Genomic DNA, 18188 nt, shown 5'->3' on the forward strand with positions numbered 1-18188 from the left:
TTCCCTCATAATCTACCTTTGTAGATAACTGAAATCCTTATGTCTTAAAAATTAACACCTTGATTACTTTTCTTCCAGCCTTTCTTTACCTAGGACTTGTTCTCGTGATATATAGAGCATCTTCATTTCTCTTCCTATCCACAGACTTTTCTTTTGGATTTCAAATACCTATAGGTTTATCTACCCTGTTCTAAAAAATTTTTTTTTCTCTCTAACCAAGTTGCCATTTTCATAGTAATATATAACCTCTGCTGAATTAGTACCTAACTCATCTGTGTCTGCTTCCATTCATCCTTAGCTCCTATTAAAATACTCAGCTCTGGAGTATGGAAGGTAATTACAGACTTTAATGTATTAATGACCTTAAAATCCAGTTTAATAGGCAAAGTAATGTCAGTCTATAAACTTGGTCAGAAGTTTAGAGACCAGGATTAGCATGGATGTTGCAGTTATGAGATACATGTGTAGGTAGGTAGGAAAATGAGGCCATATTATGGAGAACTTGCTAGAAGAATTTAGTGTAAATGTAGAATGTAATAGGTAATCAAATTCAGATGACAGTGGTACATTTTATAAAGATCTGATAACTTTAGCATTGTAGCATTTAATATGGAATATATGATGGTGCTTTAGTCATTGTAGTTGAAACATTTCCCGAGATTGAAATATTTCTTTAAAAAAAAATACAAAATGAGCTCCTGTTCTTTAATACCTTAAAATCTTTCTAAGAAGAACAAAACATTTAGAAAGATCAGAATATCAACAACAAAAAAATCATACATTGGATTTGTTTTGAGCTGACACATCACTTGTGTAACCCATACTCATATTATGACATTGATAATAGTCATGCAACTTGCTGCTGAAGAACCTGGAATGCAGTATTAAGAGTTCATAGAACAACTCTCTGAGCAACTGTTACTAACCCAACTTTGTTCTCTAAAATTAAATGTTTTTGCAATCTCTTCCGTCTAGTAGTTGGGGGAAGTGCTAATCAAAGTTTCATTGAAGAGTTGGGCTTTGAATGATAGGTAGGCTGTCCAACTCTATTTTCTTCTGCTGGCTCATGAAATTTTTGGCTTTGGCCCTAAATGTTCTCCACATGGACCATTATAAATCATACCTGTGTGTGTTCATGTTGATACTTCTCCCAATCTGTTTCTTTTCTTTTTTTTTTTTTTTAAGATTTTATTTATTTATTTGACAGAGAGAGATCACAAGTAGGCAGAGAGGCAGGCAGAGAGAGAGAGAGGAGGAAGCAGGCTCCCCGCTGAGCAGAGAGCCCGACGCGGGACTTGATCCCGGGACCCTGAGATCACGACCCGAGCAGAAGGCAGCGGCTCAACCCACTGAGCCACCCAGGCGCCCCCAATCTGGAATATTGCTCTTACCTTGCCTATTTCATAGTCCTTCAGATTTAGTTCAAAAGCATTCATCCATGATAGATTCGAAAAGGAATTCAGAGAAAAGTCTGAATTCTGATAGCTTAACCCCACTACCTCTACTTAGCCTTTTGTTTTGTCTTATTCTCTAATTGGTATATTTGTTTGATGATTAGATTGTAATCTCCTAGGGAAAGGCCCCTGACAGCCTCTTTTATTTCCCATAAATACTAGTTGGTTGATTGTAGAGGAATTTACATCATGTAGCAGGAATGGCTTATCCCCAATTTACATATGAAGAGGCACTGGGAATTTACAGATGAGGAATCCCTCAGAGTAAGTCATGTAACTAGCATTGGTGGTAGAATTTCAGCCCAGGTCCATCTAACTCTTTTCTGTCTGCTATACCATAGAACCTCCCTGTGTGCAGATAGATATTAACTGTTGCTGTTTTTCTCTGAATTCTTTTTTTTTTTTTAAGATTTTATTTATTTATTTGACCGACAGAGATCACAAGTAGGCAGAGAGGCAGGCAGAGAGAAAGGGGGAAGCAGGCTCCCTGTCAAGCAGAGAGCCCGAGCGGGGCTCGATCCCAGGACCCTGAGATCATGACCTGAGCCCAAGGCAGAGGTTTTAACCCACTGAGCCACCCAGGCGCCCCTGTTTTTCTCTGAATTCTGATAGCTTAACCCCACTACCTCTACTTAGCCTTTTGTTTTGTCTTACTCTCAAATTGGTATATTTGTCTGATTATTAGATTGTAATCTCCTAGGGAAAGCCTCTTTTATATCCCATAAATACTAGTTAATTCATTGTAGGGAAATTTACATCATGTAGCAGGAATGGCTTAAATGTGTGAAAGAATATGCTAGAGACTGGTTGCAATGTAAATGAGACCTAACTGGTTTAAAGTGAAGTTTCCAGTTTTTCAGTTAACAGTGATTTTTTTTTTTTAATCATTTCTTCCATTCTAATTCCCACGTGTAGATTATAGTCATATTTTCTTTTCCTCGGTTTTGGTTCCAGACAAAAAATTTAGACATGAATGCTGTTCATCCTGATTTGTTCAACAATAAAATCTCGCCTAAAGGACAAATACTATTTAAAATGTTTGTTTTATTTTTGTAAAGTTTTTTTTTTTTTTTTTTTTTTTTTTTTTAAGGGAGGGAGTACCCAAAACATTTATATAACCCTTTCAATGAGGATCATGAGTTTGGTAGCCAGGTTAGCACTTACTTTTACCTCTGACAATAATAGTTAATAAATCCACGTCTCCATCTAGATCACTTGGCGTGTAGAATGACAGCAGTTGGGAAAACGTTTTATATGTCGCGTCCCAGGGTTCCCTCTCAATGCGTATGTTTCTGGTAGCAGCAGTGTTGAGAAGCTTTAATTTAATGTTTAATCTAACCCTCCCGTATTGCGGGAGGAAGGCAGAGAAGTTTCTGTGAGGAGCGTTTTCTAAAAGATATTTTCGTAGAGGCATGGTAAAAATGCTACGGGGAGTCTAGAGGAGGGGGCTGCTCCAGATATGTGAGTTCCGCTTTAATTTCCCTTGAAAACGTCGATGTAGGCGGAGGCAAGCGCCTGGATGTGCGGAGGGGCGCTGCAAGCCCTGCCCTTCAAGAGAACCGTCCGGGGTCTGTCTGCCCCTTTCCCCGCCCACCCATCAGTTCTGGCAGCGCATGCGCTGAGCCGGGGGCTCGAGAGTTGTCGGCTGGAAATGGCGGCCGCGGGCTTGGTTGCTGTGGCCACGGCTCCAGAGTATTCTGGCCCAGTAGCATCGGGAGGTAACCTCTCCGGTGTTAATTGTGGCTCAAGCTCCGGGACAGGCCCTGGTCCTGGCCCGGGTTCGTGGAGCCGCTCCCTCGATCGAGCGCTGGAGGAGGCGGCAGTGACCGGGGTGCTGAGTCTGAGCGGCCGGAAACTGAGGGAGTTTCCCCGGGGAGCGGCCAACCACGACCTGACGGACACCACCCGGGCGGGTGAGTGGGGCATGGGGCATCCCTGCCGACGTGGGTCCCGGGGCGCGGCGGGAGGCGCCCCCAGACGGTGGCAGGACTCGGAGATAGTTAGAGCAACCGGTGCCATAGCGCCTGCTTGGGACCCGGGTAACGGGGCAAAGCCGACTGCCCCAACCCGGCCAGCCCCCCCGGGCCTGCGGGCCAGACCCCGAGCCTGGGGCGAGGCGGCAGACTGCAGCATCTCTCGGGGAAGAGGACCGTAGGGATAGAGGACTACTGTTTTATTCTCCTGGAAAATTAACTTCTGCCGCTGCTTAAGGTGGACCCTTGCCCCGCCCCGGTTTCTGCAGGCCTTTCAGATTTGGGATTGTTATCTCTCTTAATAGAGCAGAGCAGCGTTGGTCACTGCGTTGTCGGGGAAGCATTGATCTGAGCACTGACGTTTCTTTGAGAGTTGTTTTTAATGTGAACCCTAGGCTGTAACTTTTCTTTCTCTACCTTTATCTAGTTGGCTTAGGAGAGTTGTGAAAATAACTTCAGACTCCCATTACTTTTCTACCTCCTCACGCCTCCCAGAAAAGTTGAGGGAAGAAAAGACACATATTGTTTACCGTATCTGTATTTAATGCTTTTAAAAATAAACATTATTTTGTTTTTTACATGGTTTGAACACAGGAAGGGTAATAAGGAATTGGGTATTATTTGGTTTTCTTAGTTGTAGAGAACAATGTCTGGTGACTGAGGCATTCAACGTAATGTTTTTCTTGTGTTTAAAATATAGCTTCCTTAGGGAGTAGATTAAAAACCGAGTCTATTCATGTTTAACACAAAGGAGGGGAAAAATCCCTTTTACAGGTTTGTATAGTATGATGTATTTAAGTATTTGGTTTTGATTTAGTGGTTTTTTGATATAGTGAAAGAATGTGTAGTACTTTATGTCTTACATTTATTCCATTTTACTTTATTCTAGAAATTTAAAATTTAGAGAAAATTTAATATAAATTTAAATAAAATTTAAAATAAAATTAAAAATTTATTTTAAAATTTGATTCAATAATTTTCTTTGTGCACTCGTTAAAGATTGATGAGTATTACATATGATTTACTCGTGTTAAAAAAAAAGATAAATGGAACCGTTAAACTACTTCAAGAAACTTCTAGAGAAATTTTCACTCTAGTGTAAAGTGGAAAAATTAAATGTCTAATTATTTAATCTCTTTCTGGAAACAGTTGTGCTGAAGATATTTTGTATTTTTAGAGAATGTTACAGAAATTAAACTTTCTTGCTAAGGTAAATATGAACAGCCATGTGCCTTTTGCATATGTTCTGATAGACAACATCTAAAATTGTCAGTCATCCCCAGATTTCCTGATTCTATTCAGGAGATGATTATATGGCATATGATTGTTCAGGAGATGGGTAATATAGTGATTTTATATTGGTGTGAGTCATTTCAGTATCACTATATTGAGCCTGAAGCTAAAGAACAAGTTGATTACAGGAGTTTATCTGGTTCATTATCTCACCTGCTTTTTTTTTTTTTTTTAATATTTTTATTTATTTATTTGACAGAGAGAGATCACAAGTAGGCAGAGAGGTAGGCAGAGGGAGAGGAGGAAGCAGGCTCCCTGCTGAGCAGAGAGCCCCATATGTGGGGCTCCATCCCAGGACTCTGAGATCATGACCTGAGCCGAAGGCAGAGGCTCACCCCACTGAGCCACCCAGGTGCCCCATCTCACCTGCTTTTAAAGAGTTCTAGGACTAACATGTTTTGTTTTGAAGAAATATTTTATTAAAAAAGAAAACCCAGAGCTATTTATGTAGAAAAATAACTAATCCCAATAAATTTTTCCCTTACTGTGCTCTGAATTATTATTTTTTTTAATTTTAATTTTTATTTATTTGAGAGAGAGTGAAAGAGAGAGAGAGCATGAGAGGGGAAAGGTCAGAGGGAGAAGCAGGTTCCTCGCTAAGCAGGGAGCCAGATTCGAGACTGGATCCTGGGACTCCAGAATCATGACCTGAGCAGAAGGCAGTTGTTTAACCAACTGAGCTACTCAGGTGCCCCGAATTATTTTATTTTTAAAATTTTTTATTTTTTATTTTTGGAGAGGGAGAGGGAGAGAGAACATCTTAAGCAGGGTCCACACCCAGTATGGAGCTGACAGGCTTGATCTCAACAACCCTGAGATCATGACCTGAGCCAAAATCAAGAATTGGTTGCTTAACTGACTGAGTCTCCCAGGCGCCACTTAAATGTTTTAATATTAAATAATCTCTACACCCAATATGGCCTTAACTCAAAACTTTAAGATTGAGTCACGTGCGATTGAGCCAGTCAGGTGTCCCTTTGAATTATTTTAAGCAGATAATTTAATGTGGATATCATCATTTATTGAGTATACACTGTTTGCTCTTCATTGTTAGGTGTTTTAAAATACATTGCCTTGTTAAATGCTCAAAATAACCAATGGACTAAGCATTATTATCCCCAATTTACATATGAAGAGGCACTCGGAATTTACAGATGAGGAATCCCTCAGAGTAAGTCTTGTAACTAGTATTAGTGGTAGAATTTCAGCCCAGATCCATCTAATAACTCTTTTCTGTCTCCTGTACCATATAGCCTCCCTGGGTGCAGGTAGATATTACTGTTGCTGTTAGGGTTTGGAGATGTTAGATAATTTGCTGGAAGACCTGTAGTTAAAGGCCAGGAGAGGCAGTATTAGCCAGGATTTGATCCTAGTGTGAAGTAACTCCAAAACCATAGTGTACCTGTAGTATTAGGTACTTTGATGAATTCAAATATAACTTATGTTAGCTAAAATATTTTGTTTACATTATTTAAAATTTAAAACCAGGAAAATTATTTGAATATTCTATCTATATATAAATATATAGAGATATATATAGGTAGATACAGGCATAGGCAAATATTATAATATCTAGCATTAATATAGATAGTATAATACCTATAATTATAATATATATTTATATATAATGTATGTATCTGGTATATATGTATAATATATAGAGATACAGATATATATCAAAGTTGCCATGCATTCTGTTCTCTCATAATGTATAGACTGTATCTGGTAGGCCTGCTGTCTTTCAAGAGTTTACGTTCTAAGAAAACAGCATATATTAGCCATACCATTTATAACTTTACATGATTAGAATTCATCAGGAACATTTTCTTGAGGTTTTTCACTCTTGTTTGTTAAAAAAAAATAGCTCTTTAGGAAAAGGGAAATATTTATTTGGGAATAGGTAACTTGATCCAGTGGATAAGGAAAATCTTGGAGATCACCGAAGATTTTTTAGGGCAGAAGGGATGTAGCTTAGATTTGGATAGGCAGGAATAAGAAGGAAAGCCATTGCAGGCAGTGGTGGACAACATGCAAAATAAATCCTGGAGTATATGGCACATAAGTTAATTTTGCCAGTCCATTATGCATTCCCCTTTCATTTGATAACAATACTCCAGTTTTCCTAGGAAATCACCCCTCTCAGTTTTATGGGTGCCCTGCCTTAACACAAAGGTGTGCACATGACTGAGGCAGGCCTCACCAGTCAATGAAGGCCATCCTTCTGGCCATAGTGATTGTTCAGAGATGGGCACATTTCCAGTCACTGCACATGTCTGTTAATTGTGAATCTTTTATTGAAACTATTGAGAAAGAGGCATGCTTTGGACTCTGCAGTTGCTGAGAGAATACAGTGTAAGCCTGGAACTTAGAAGGCAGAGCCAAAAGATGGAAAGAATGAGACCAAGTTCTGATGATAATGTTTGAATCTTTGGATCAATAGTCAGGCCTTAAGTTAATGCTGTCCTTGAGCTTTCAAATTATGCTAACTAATAAATTCCCTTTTCTGCTTAATTTGAGCAGAATTTTTTGATACAAAATCAAGAGTCCTGACTGATACTGTGAAACTGCTCTTGATAATATTGTGGTCAGGCCAGTTTGGTCAGAATAAATGGTTGGATTTGAGAGTATATGGGCTACCTTCTGTATGTGTGGAAGCTAAATTGTGGATAGGTTTATTGGGATTGAGATAGGGAGACTAATCAATATTCATTCGTTGAACAGACATTTGCTAAGGAATTTGGCAGGTGCAGATACACAAAAAAGAACAACACTTTCTGCCCTCAGTGAACTCAAGGGATCTAATGGAGGAATACGTAAATAAATGTAAAAATTATGTGACTCGTCTAGTAACAGCAAAACTTTTATGGGTAAGGCATTGTACTAGCTAATATAAAGGAAAAATAAGAAGAGGCTTTAACTTATAAGAATTAAGAAACCTAGTAATCTAGTTGGGTGGCTGCAATAATAATTAAATCTTTGAAGGAATGAAAAATAGAGATCATATTGGAAAATGAAAATATACAAACGCTGATTGAATTTATTTTCTTTAATGGCAGAATGCACCAAAAATGACTGAGTTGTTAAATCTGGAGAACTAGGAAGATGGTGATGCTATTGATAATAATAGCTAATATTTATTGAGCTGTTAGCATATTTCAGGTCTTGTTCTAAGCTGTATATATAAAATGTGCACATACAACAACAATATGAGTTGTAAGTACTATTTTAAACCCAATTTTACATAAAAAAATGGAGACTTGACATTAATTTGATCAAAGTTACACAGCTAATAAGTGACAAAACTGGAATTCATATTCAGATACATCTAATCCTAAAACTTGGTTTTTGATCACTAAGCCATACTGACAAAGAAGTTTGCTACACAGAATTTCTTTGATTTATTTGACACCTTTAAAGGGGTTGGTAGCATATCTAGTTAATTCTGTGCAATGAATAGAAATGTACATCTGGAGCTTTTTAAAAAAAATCTTTAAGTAAATTCTTTGCCCAATGTGGGGCTTGAACTAATAACCCCAAGAAAGTCACATGCTCTACCGAAGGAGCCAACCAGGTGCCCCTAAATCTGAAGTCCTGGCTACCCCCATTTATTTCAGAGACTCCTAATGAAGAGTTATGAGATTCTTGGAGAAGGAGTGTGGAGAATGGAAAAGTTGGTCACTCTTAAGTCATGGGATACACCAGCATTTAAAAAGGGAAGAAATAGAATCTGCCTGAGAAAAGAAACCCAGAAATAAAGTGCCATAACTAGACCTTCACTAGAATTCAAAGACTCCTAAAGCTGAAGGAACCATAATAACCATTTAAGTTATTTTACAAACGAGAAGTTTGTAAAAGTTTGTATCTCAGAGGTTAAATGATGTTTTTAAGATTATATAGTGACATGGTATTTCATGGTATTTCATGATATTTCACAGAAGGCAAAAAGTGGTCATTGTTGAAGCTGTGAAAAATCTCTTCGGAGTAGAAGACAGAAAACAAGAAATTAAGGACTCAGCTTTGGGGAGCAGCCTGTAGTGGAAGGCAGGAGGGAGAGACTAAGATTACACCACAAAAGAAAACAAATTTTAGATGTAGTGGGCGAGCCAAGATAATGCAGTGTTACTAACGCCACAAGAATTGAGACTTTTAAGAAATGGATGCTTATTTCCTAGGTAACGAAGAATGAGGATTGTTAAAAGACAATTTAATTTTTCAGGAAGCAGCCTATAATTTTTCAAGGTGGTAATCTATAAAATTATGGTTTCATTAGTTTTTGAAATATGCACTGGAGTATAGGTCTTTTTCTTTTTTTAAAAAAAAAGATTTTATTTATTTATTTGACAGAGATCACAAGTAGGCAGAGAGCAGGCAGAGAGAGAGGGGAAAGCAGGCTCCCTGCTGAGCAGAGACCCCCCCCCCCTCCCACCCCAAGGCAGTCATGGAATCATGACCTGAGCCGAAGGCAGAGGCTTTAACCCACTGAGCCACCAAGGCACCTCTGGAGTGTAGGTCTTAAGTGGAAATCATATTGCTCTTGGATTCTTACATATATCTTTATTGACCACAATATGTACAGTGAACTTTTCTGGAGTAATGCTATTCAGTTGGGTAGCTACTAGCTATACGTGGTTATTAAAATTAAAGTTAAAAATTTAGGGGTGCCTGAGTGGCTCAATCAGTTAAGTGTCTGCCTTCAGTGCAGGTCATGTTGAGCCCCACCAACATCAGGCTCCTTGCTCAGCAGGGAGTCTCCTCCCTCTCGCTCTGCCTGCTGTTCCCTGCCCTTGGGCCCTTTATGTCTCTCTCTCTGTCGAATAGATAGCTAAAATCTTTAAAAAAAAAAGGGGGGGGGTTAAAAATTTAAATTTGGTTCCTCTGTCACACTAGCCACATTTCAAGTGCTTAGTAGCCACATGTATCATTGGACACAGCACATTAGACAGATCCACTTCCTGTCATATTGGACAGCACAGACAGTAGAACCTTTTCATCATTACAGAAAGTTATATTGGACAGTGATGTCGGGGCACTGCTTTGACGAGAATTGAAATTTGTTTTCTGTATCATTTATTTTCTAATCATATTTCTTTTGGCAAAGTTTTTCTATATCCACGAAGACAGTAAGACATCCTGGTGTGTAGAGCTAAAAACACTGTGCAGTAATGATGAGAAGGCAGAGGCAAAGAGAGGAGGTTGTAGCAAATGGCATCAAATCATACTTACTTGATACTTGAGAGCATCTCAATGTTGGGGGATATATAATTTTTTCTTTCAGAAATAAGATCTTGTTCATGGAGACCGCCATTTTTAAGCATGTCATTTTTGTTAATAGCAGCATTAATATATATTTGACACATTTGCCACCCACTGAGCATTAGTTGTTCAAATCGGAAGAATATTCTAAGAGCCTCAGAAATGAAGAAAGAATAGAAAAGAGTAAAACTAATTTTATTTGATTAATGAGACTGGTTCAGTTTAGTAGACTTTAAAAATCATTTCTGATTTTACAGGTTTTACATGTTCATTGTGATATGAAAAGTTTTAAATAGGACATTAAAGATCATTTGTAATTCCACTTACCAGAGATGAATTTAGTAGTGAACACTGGTTGGAATGCTGCCAAACATTTTCTTCATAAATGTACGCATTCTTGAGCATCAGACTCTTAGTCTCAGCTCTATTCATAATCTCCAGGGTCGTGGGGTGGAGCCCTGCATTAGGGCTTTGTCCTCGGCAAGGGGGTGCTCAGCTTATCCCTCTTCATTCCCCTCTGCCCTTCCCCCTGCTTGTGCTCACTCTTTCTGTCTAGAATAAACAAATAAAATCTTTTTAAAAGATGTATATGCAGGGGCGCCTGGGTGGCTCAGTGGGTTAAGCCGCTGCCTTCGGCTCAGGTCATGATCTCAGAGTCCTGGGATCGAGTCCCGCATCGGGCTCTCTGCTGAGCAGAGAGCCCGCTTCCCTCTCTTTCTCTCTCTGGCTGCCTCTCCGTCTACTTGTGATTTCTCTCTGTCAAATTAATAAATAAAATCTTAAAAAAAAAAAAAAAAGATGTATATGCATTGTTACTTTTTAAAATATAAAAATGGGATCACAAAAGGCTCTTTTATCATCTTTTACTATATGAGATACAATACCAGAAAATAGAGACCTGTAACATAATTTTTATTTTTAAGATTATTTATTTGTTTGAGAGAGGGAGCATGTGCACACACACAGGAGCAGAGGGATGGGCAGAGAGAGAGAGAGAACAGATCTTGAGCAGACTCTGCCCTGAGCTCCCTGAGTGTGGAGCGGACAGGGCTAGATCTTGGCCCTGGGATCATGACCTGAGCCAAAACTAAGAGTCCCTCATTTAACTGATGGAGCCACCCAGGTGCCCCCAGTACATAATTTTTAATGGTAGTACACTGTATGATATGCTGTCTTTTAATTTATCCTCTTGATGCACATTGTGATTATTTTTTCATGTAACCTTGTTACATGTGGTATTCCTGAGAACATCCTAGTAGGTATATATTTGCATACTTGTCTAATTATTTCTTCAGGATAAATTCCTAGAAATAGAATTGATTGGCCAAAGGGTATGCACAATTTAGGTTTTCTGAAAAATACACATTGTAAAATTGTCCTAGGATTGTTCAGCTTTGATTTGTATCAACAATGCATGAGTTGTCTTTACTTTGCACCCGCTGATCTTCTCATTCCTTTTGTTCTGTTTCATTCTGATAGATGAGAGATGATAGCTCTTCATTCTGTACTCAGTGCATCTTGAGGAGTGTAGTTTTTTCTACAAGAAGAAAATAAATTCAGGGAGAAAAGATTTACTTTTTCTGTTTCTACCTTGTGTCATAGAACCAGCTGGTAGCAAAGAATTAGGAGCTCTTTGTGTTTATGTATAACTATATATTAATTTAACTCTTATAATTGTAATACATGTTTACTGTAGAAAATCTGATAAAACAATACACAATACACAATACACAAGGTAGAGAAAGGGAAAAAAGAGAATGGTACTACTGTATGGATAACCACTGTGGACATTTTGACATATTCTTCTAGGCTTTTGTTTGTTTCTTCTTGTAGGGTTTTTTTTTTTTTTTTAATGCATGTACATATATATATTGAAGAAGATGGTATCAGCTTTTTGTAGTTTATTTTTTTTCCATCTTATAGCATATTAGAAATACTGTGTCACATCTGTTAACATTTTCTTATTAATAGCTGTGGCGAATTTAATTAAATCTTTGTACTTAGCCAGACCCTTTTTATTGGGCATTTAGGCTATTTCAGATTTTTCATTATTATAAATAACACTATGAACATTTTAAAATATAATTCTTTGCTTATATCTCTTATTATTTCCTTTGGGTTAATTCCTAGAAGTGGAATTGTTTTAACAAATTATATGTAACCTTAAAAACTTAAGCAGTTTACAAACAAATTCAAAAGCAGAAATAGTGTTATTTCTCACAGAAATAGTGTTACATATTGTATGTAGCCTGGATAGGTTTATAGGTCACACACAAAAACCTAGTATTTTTTTCCTAAACATGAAAGTTGGCTTAACTCACATTTCAAACTTGTTTATACCTAATAGCGATGGTCTCCCACGTATCTCTCTCTGTATAAAGATGGGAGTACTTCTAACCTCAGAAGGTCTGGGGTGCAGAGCTTGAAATTGCCTCACTAGGGACCTTGAAATTTGAAGTCTTAGAATTTTCTTAAGAATTCCACTCTAGGGGTGCTTGGGTGGCTCAGTGGGTTCGGCTCAGGTCATGGTTCCAGGGTCCTGGGATCTAGGATTGAGCTCTCTGCTCAGCGGGGAGCCTGCTCTTCCCTCTGCCCCCCCACCCGCCTGTCTCTCTGCCTACTTGGAGCTCTGTCTATCAAATAAATAAATAAATAACTCTTGAAGAATTCTACTCTATATTTTTCCTCCTTCCTTCCTTCCTCTTTCCCTCTCCCCCTCTCTTTCTTTCTTTCTGGATTTTATTTATTTATTTATTTGACAGAGAGAGAGAGAGCAAGAGAAGGAGCACAAGCAGAGGGAGTGGGAGAGGATGATGTGGGGCTTGATCCCAGTATCCTGGGATCATGACCTGAGCCAAAGGAAGATGCTTAACAACTGAGCCACCCAGATGCCCCTCCATTCTATATTTTCATGCTTGTTTTAATGACAAATCTATGGCTTCAAATTACCAGCCATTAGGATAAACCAAACCTAGTAAGTTTCTGTATTTATTTTGTTGCCTTTCTGTAACACTGCCCCCCTTGCCAATTCATATCCCAGTTTCAGAAGCATGGATATAATATTATATATACTATTATTCTTTGTAACAAAGTTGCTATGAAAATATGTGTATTGAATTGGAATGTGGGATACAGAATACTTCTCAGAAAATAACATTCATATTCTTCTTACAACTTAACCTCCATTTGAAATGAGAAATCCTATAGCTCTAATATATTCTCATCCACATGCTTCTTTCTTTCTCTTCTGCCTGACAAGCAGCACAATTCTATATTATACCAACACAGTAGGAAAGACTGAGGGAACAACTGGTGTCCAAGTTGATTACTCGTGGAACCCTTGGTTTCTGCTTAGGTTGTGATCTCAGGGTCACAAGATTGAGCCCTGCATGGAGCTCTGTCCTCAGCATGGAGTCTGCTTGAGATTCCTTTCCCTCTTTTTCCCCTTCATCCCCTTTCCCTGCTCATGCACTTGTGCTCCTTCTCTCTGAAATAAATAAATAAATAAATACATACATACATACATACATACATACTTAAAAAAAAAAAAACCCAATAGGGAAGGCTGAGGTAAAAAGACCTGTTATTTATCAATGCACACACGTATACAGGCATGTGCGCTTTATATAGTTAGGCAGAGACCATGGAGAAATCACGGCTGTTAGGTATAAAGGCACCTGAAATAAGACTAGAATTTGTTTCAGGGGGAAATCTGGACTCAATTGTATTGGCATTTTTTAGAAATATGAAGGGTGAATTTTAAGATGGCACCTTCAGATGGGTTCAGAAGATTTGTCTTGGATCACCACTAAATCAATGTTAAGACTAGAAGAATGGCAGCAATATTGGGGTCAAGGATTTCCTTTTTACTATGGTTGTATTTATGGGCTGGACGGTTAATGTTATCAAATATTATAAAATGAACATGTTTATTATTTTTTTCAGTTTACTTGTGAAACAGTTATTGCATTCAAGCTGACAAAAAAATATGGTAAATATGGTAATTCACACAAAGGAACATTATTTTGAGTTCCTGAAGTAGCCAGCAATATCAAATGCAATGTAGCTAATTTTAGAATCATAACTAGTCCTAAAAATTTAAGGTATTTCTTTATTCACTTTTAGCTTTCTTCCTTGCTCTTTTAAATTTCTAGAGTTTTATTTTTCGAAGAAAGTATTTTTTTCCCTCTTTTTTTTTTTAAAGTAGGTGCCACACCCAGTATCAAGTTGGTGCTGGGGCTTGATCTCACAATCCTGAGATCAAGACCTGAGTTGAAATGAGGAGCCACATGCTTAAGCGACTGAGCCACCCAGGTGTCCCTGAAGAAATTCTTAAGCCATGGATTTTAACTGATTTATTAAACTTATTTCTTGCAAAAACTAAGTAATAGATTTTTTCCATTAAAAACAGGTTTTAAACTTTTTTAAAAAATATATTTATTTATTTGAGAGAGAACATGAGGAGGGAGGAGGAGCAGAGCGAGAAGCAAACTCCCCACTGAGTAGGGAGCCCTATGTGGGGCTCCATCCCAGGACTCCAGGATCACAACCTGAGCCAAAGGCAGATACTTAACCAATTGAGTCATCCAGGCACCCCTAAATACAGGTTTTAAAAAAAATGATCTCACATCTGAGAGAGTGAGAAGATAAACCACAGAGTAAACAAAAGATTTTGAGTAGACACACTAAACAAACGATATCTGGAATATGTATAGAATTTCTGCAAACAAGAAGACAAATTAGTAGAAAATTGAGGAGAGATTTAAACTAGTATTTACTAAAGGGGAATCCTAAATGACTGATAAATATGTGAAAAAGTACTCAACCTCATTTGTAATCAGAGGAATGGAGAATAAGACCAAACTGAGGTACTACTTAAAAAACTGACAATACAAATACTGGAAATATGTGAAGCATTGGGGACACATATACAAGGCTGATGAGAATGTTAATTGATATGTTGACTTTGGAAAATACTTAGCAAAATTAAAAATACACATACTCAATACCCAGAAATTCCAGATTCTGAGATGTATATGTCAAGTTGTGTATAAGTGTACCAGGGTATATTAGCTTAAAACAACACCGATTTACTATCTTTCAGTTTATAGATCAGAAGACTGGACTCAGCTGAGTTATCTACTCAGGGTCTTACAAGGCCTAAATTAGTATGTTGGTCAATCTGGGAACTTTGGGGAAAGTATTTCTTCCAGCATCCTTCAGAATTTGGCAAAATTCATTCAGTTCTTCACAGTTATAAAACTGAGGTCTCCATTTTCTTGCTGGTTGTCGGCTTCAGGTCACTCTGGCATCTTGGAGGCTACCTACATTCCTTACAGTGGCCCTCTTCACGTTCAAGCCAGCAGTGGTATGTCAAATTCTCATGCTTAGAATCATTGACTTTTGCTACCAGCCAGAGGGCTTGTGTGATGAGACTGGGTCTAGCCAGATCATCTCTCCTTAGTTTAATTCAAAGTGAACTGATTAGTAACTTTGATTATATCTAGAAAATCCCTTCTGCCATGTATGGAACAAAATCAGAGTATATTTTGTATGTATAGTCCCAGGGAATTGGGCAGGAAATCTTGGAGGACCATTTTAGGATTCTGCCTACCATAGAGAGTTCTGTCTTTTTCTCTTTTTATTGTATAACAGGTAGTACAATGTCAGATGCCCTTTGAGAATTTTTTGAGAGGATGAGTGGATGGATTAATGGATAAGTGAGTGAATGAGAAAGTGAAAACAGGAATGATTTAGTCTATTCACTTCCTTAGCTTTGAAAATGACAACTTGACTTCTGTGTGACTAGATTTAGTGGACACCCTTGGGACTTCAGTGATAAAGTAGAATTCAGTCAAAACATTCTTAAGGATAATACCAGTGAATATATTTCCCTTTGATGTTAAGTCAAGCATTCAGACCCTCTTTAATTGGTGTCATAGAGGGTAAGAAAGATAGTGCATGTGCTAGAAGTCAGTCTCTTGGGGCACCTGGGTGACTCAGTCATTTAACCATCCAGCTCTTGATTTCAGCTTGGTTCATGATATCAGGGGCCTGGTCTTTCATCCATTTTTAGTTTATTTTTGTGTATGGTGTAAGGAAATGGTCCAGTTTCATTCTTCTGCATGTGGCTGTTCAGTTTTCCCAACACCATTTGTTGAAGAGACTTTTTTCCATTGGGTGTTCTTTCCTACTTTGTCAAAGATTAGTTGACCATATCAATTATCATATGGTTTCACTTACATGTGAAGCATAAGGAATAACATGGAGGACATTAGGTGAAGGAAAGGAAAACTGAATTGGGAAAACCAGAGGTGGAGACGAAGCATGAGAGACTGTGGACTCTGAGAAACAAACTGAGGGTTTTGGAAGGGCCGGGGGCCAGGGTGGAGGGATGGGTGAGCCTGGTGGTAGTTATTACAGAGGGCACATATTGCATGGAGCACTGGGTGTGGTACATAAACAATGTATCTTGGAATACTGAAAAAAATAAAATTAAGATGTTAAAAAAAATTAGTAAGCCATAGATTTGAGGGTCTATTTCTGGGATCTCTATTCTGTTTCATTGGTCTATGTGTCTGTTTTTGTGCCAATACCATACTGTCTTGATGATTACAGCTTTGTAATAAGGCTTGAAGTCCAGAATTGTGATGCCAGCTTTGTTTTTCTGTTTCCTTTGCCTATTTTTAATCAGATTATTTGTTTTTTCGGTGTTGAGTTGTATAATTTCTTTAAATATTTTGGATGTTAACCCCTTATCAGATATATTGTTTGTGAATATTTTCCATTCAATAGGTTGCCTTTTTATTTTGTTGGTGTTTCCTTGGCTGTGCAAAATCTTTTTATTTTGGTGTAGTCCTTGTAGTTGATTTTTGGCTTTATTTCCCTTGTCTGAGGAGACATCCATAAATATGTTGGTAAGGCCAAATGTCCATGAGATTACTGCCTATGTTTTCTTTTAGGAGTTTTGTACTTTCAGGTCTTAAACAAGTTGGGGGAAATCAGAGGGGGAGTCAAACCACGAGAGACTGTGGACTCTGAGAAACAAACTGAGGCTTTTGGAGGGGGGAGGGGTAGGGGATTGGGTGAGCCTGGTGATGGGTATTAAGGAGGGCATGTATTGCATGGAGCACTGGGTGTGGTGCATAAACAATGAACTTTGGAACACTGAAAAAAATTAAAGTGAAAAAAAGGCATTTCATCCATTTTGAGTTTATTTTTGTGTATGGTATAAGAAAGTGGTCCAGTTTCCCTAGCGCCATTTATTGAAGAGACTTTTTTCCCACTGTATAGTCTTTCTTCCTTTTTCATAGATTAATCGACCATTAAAGTGTAAGGGCTCTCCGACCTATTCCATTGATTTCTGCGTCTGTTCTTGTGCCAGTACCATGCTGTTTTTATTACTGTAGCTTTCTAGTGTATCTTTTAATCTGGGATTGTGAGAATGTCAGCTTTGTTCTTCTCTAAAGATTGCTTTGGCTAGTTGGGATCTTTTCTGGTTCCATACAAATTTTGGGATTATTTATTCTATTTCTATGAAAAATACTATTGGTTTTTTTTATAGGGATTGCATTGAATCTGTACATCGCTTTGAATAGTATGTTCATTTTAACAATATTAATTCTTCCAATCCATGAGCATAGTATATCTTTCCATTTGTTAATGTCATCTTCAATTTCTTTCATCAATGTGTTGTAGTTTTCAGAGAATGGGTCTTTCACCTCCTTGCTTAAATTTATTCTTAGGTATTTTATTATTTTTGGTGCAATTATAAATAGGATTTTCTTAATTTCTCTTTCAGGTATAGAAACTAAACAGATTTTTGTATATTAATTTTGTATCCTGAAACTACTGAATTCATTTATTCTAATAGGTCTTTGTAGAGTTTTTAGGGTTTTCTGTACATAAGTATCATGTCATCTGCAAATAGTTTTACTTCTTCCTTACCAATATGGTTGCCTTTTTTTGTTTTGTTTTGTTAATCTCCATGCCCATTATGCGGCTTAGACTCATCACCCCAGTATCAAGAGTCACATGCTGTAGCAACTGAGCCAGCCAGGAGCCCCCAGCATGTAATTTTTCATGGTATTCTTTTATAGTCCTTTAAATTTTTGTGGTGCTGTTTGTATTTCTACTTTTCTCATTTCTGATTTTATTTGAGTCCTCTCTCTTTCTTTTCCTGATTAAGTCTGGCTAAAAGTTTATCAGTTTTGTT

General features: G+C 37.8%; 1 protein-coding gene across 23 annotated transcripts in view; it reads left to right on the forward strand.

Annotated features, from left to right (window-relative positions):
• The first annotated feature begins 2889 nt into the window (after positions 1-2889).
• Positions 2890-18188, forward strand: part of LRCH3 (leucine rich repeats and calponin homology domain containing 3) — a 121117-nt gene continuing 105818 nt past the window's right edge. For 4 of the 23 annotated variants that reach the window (XR_014302881.1, XM_082699410.1, XM_082699398.1 and 1 more), the window contains exon 1: positions 2892-3367. Coding sequence is in view for 21 of the 23 variants with exons in the window: in XM_082699410.1 (XP_082555536.1) it covers positions 2974-3367 (394 nt within the window). In the remaining 2 variants the exon portion in view is untranslated. Of the gene's footprint in view, positions 3368-18188 lie in introns of all 23 variants that reach the window. The other 19 variants (XM_082699396.1, XM_082699399.1, XM_082699413.1 and 16 more) reach the window with 7 other exon arrangements.

Source organism: Mustela nivalis (assembly GCF_964662115.1).
Source record: "Mustela nivalis genome assembly, chromosome: 1".
In the NCBI taxonomy this organism is placed as follows: domain Eukaryota; kingdom Metazoa; phylum Chordata; class Mammalia; order Carnivora; family Mustelidae; genus Mustela; species Mustela nivalis.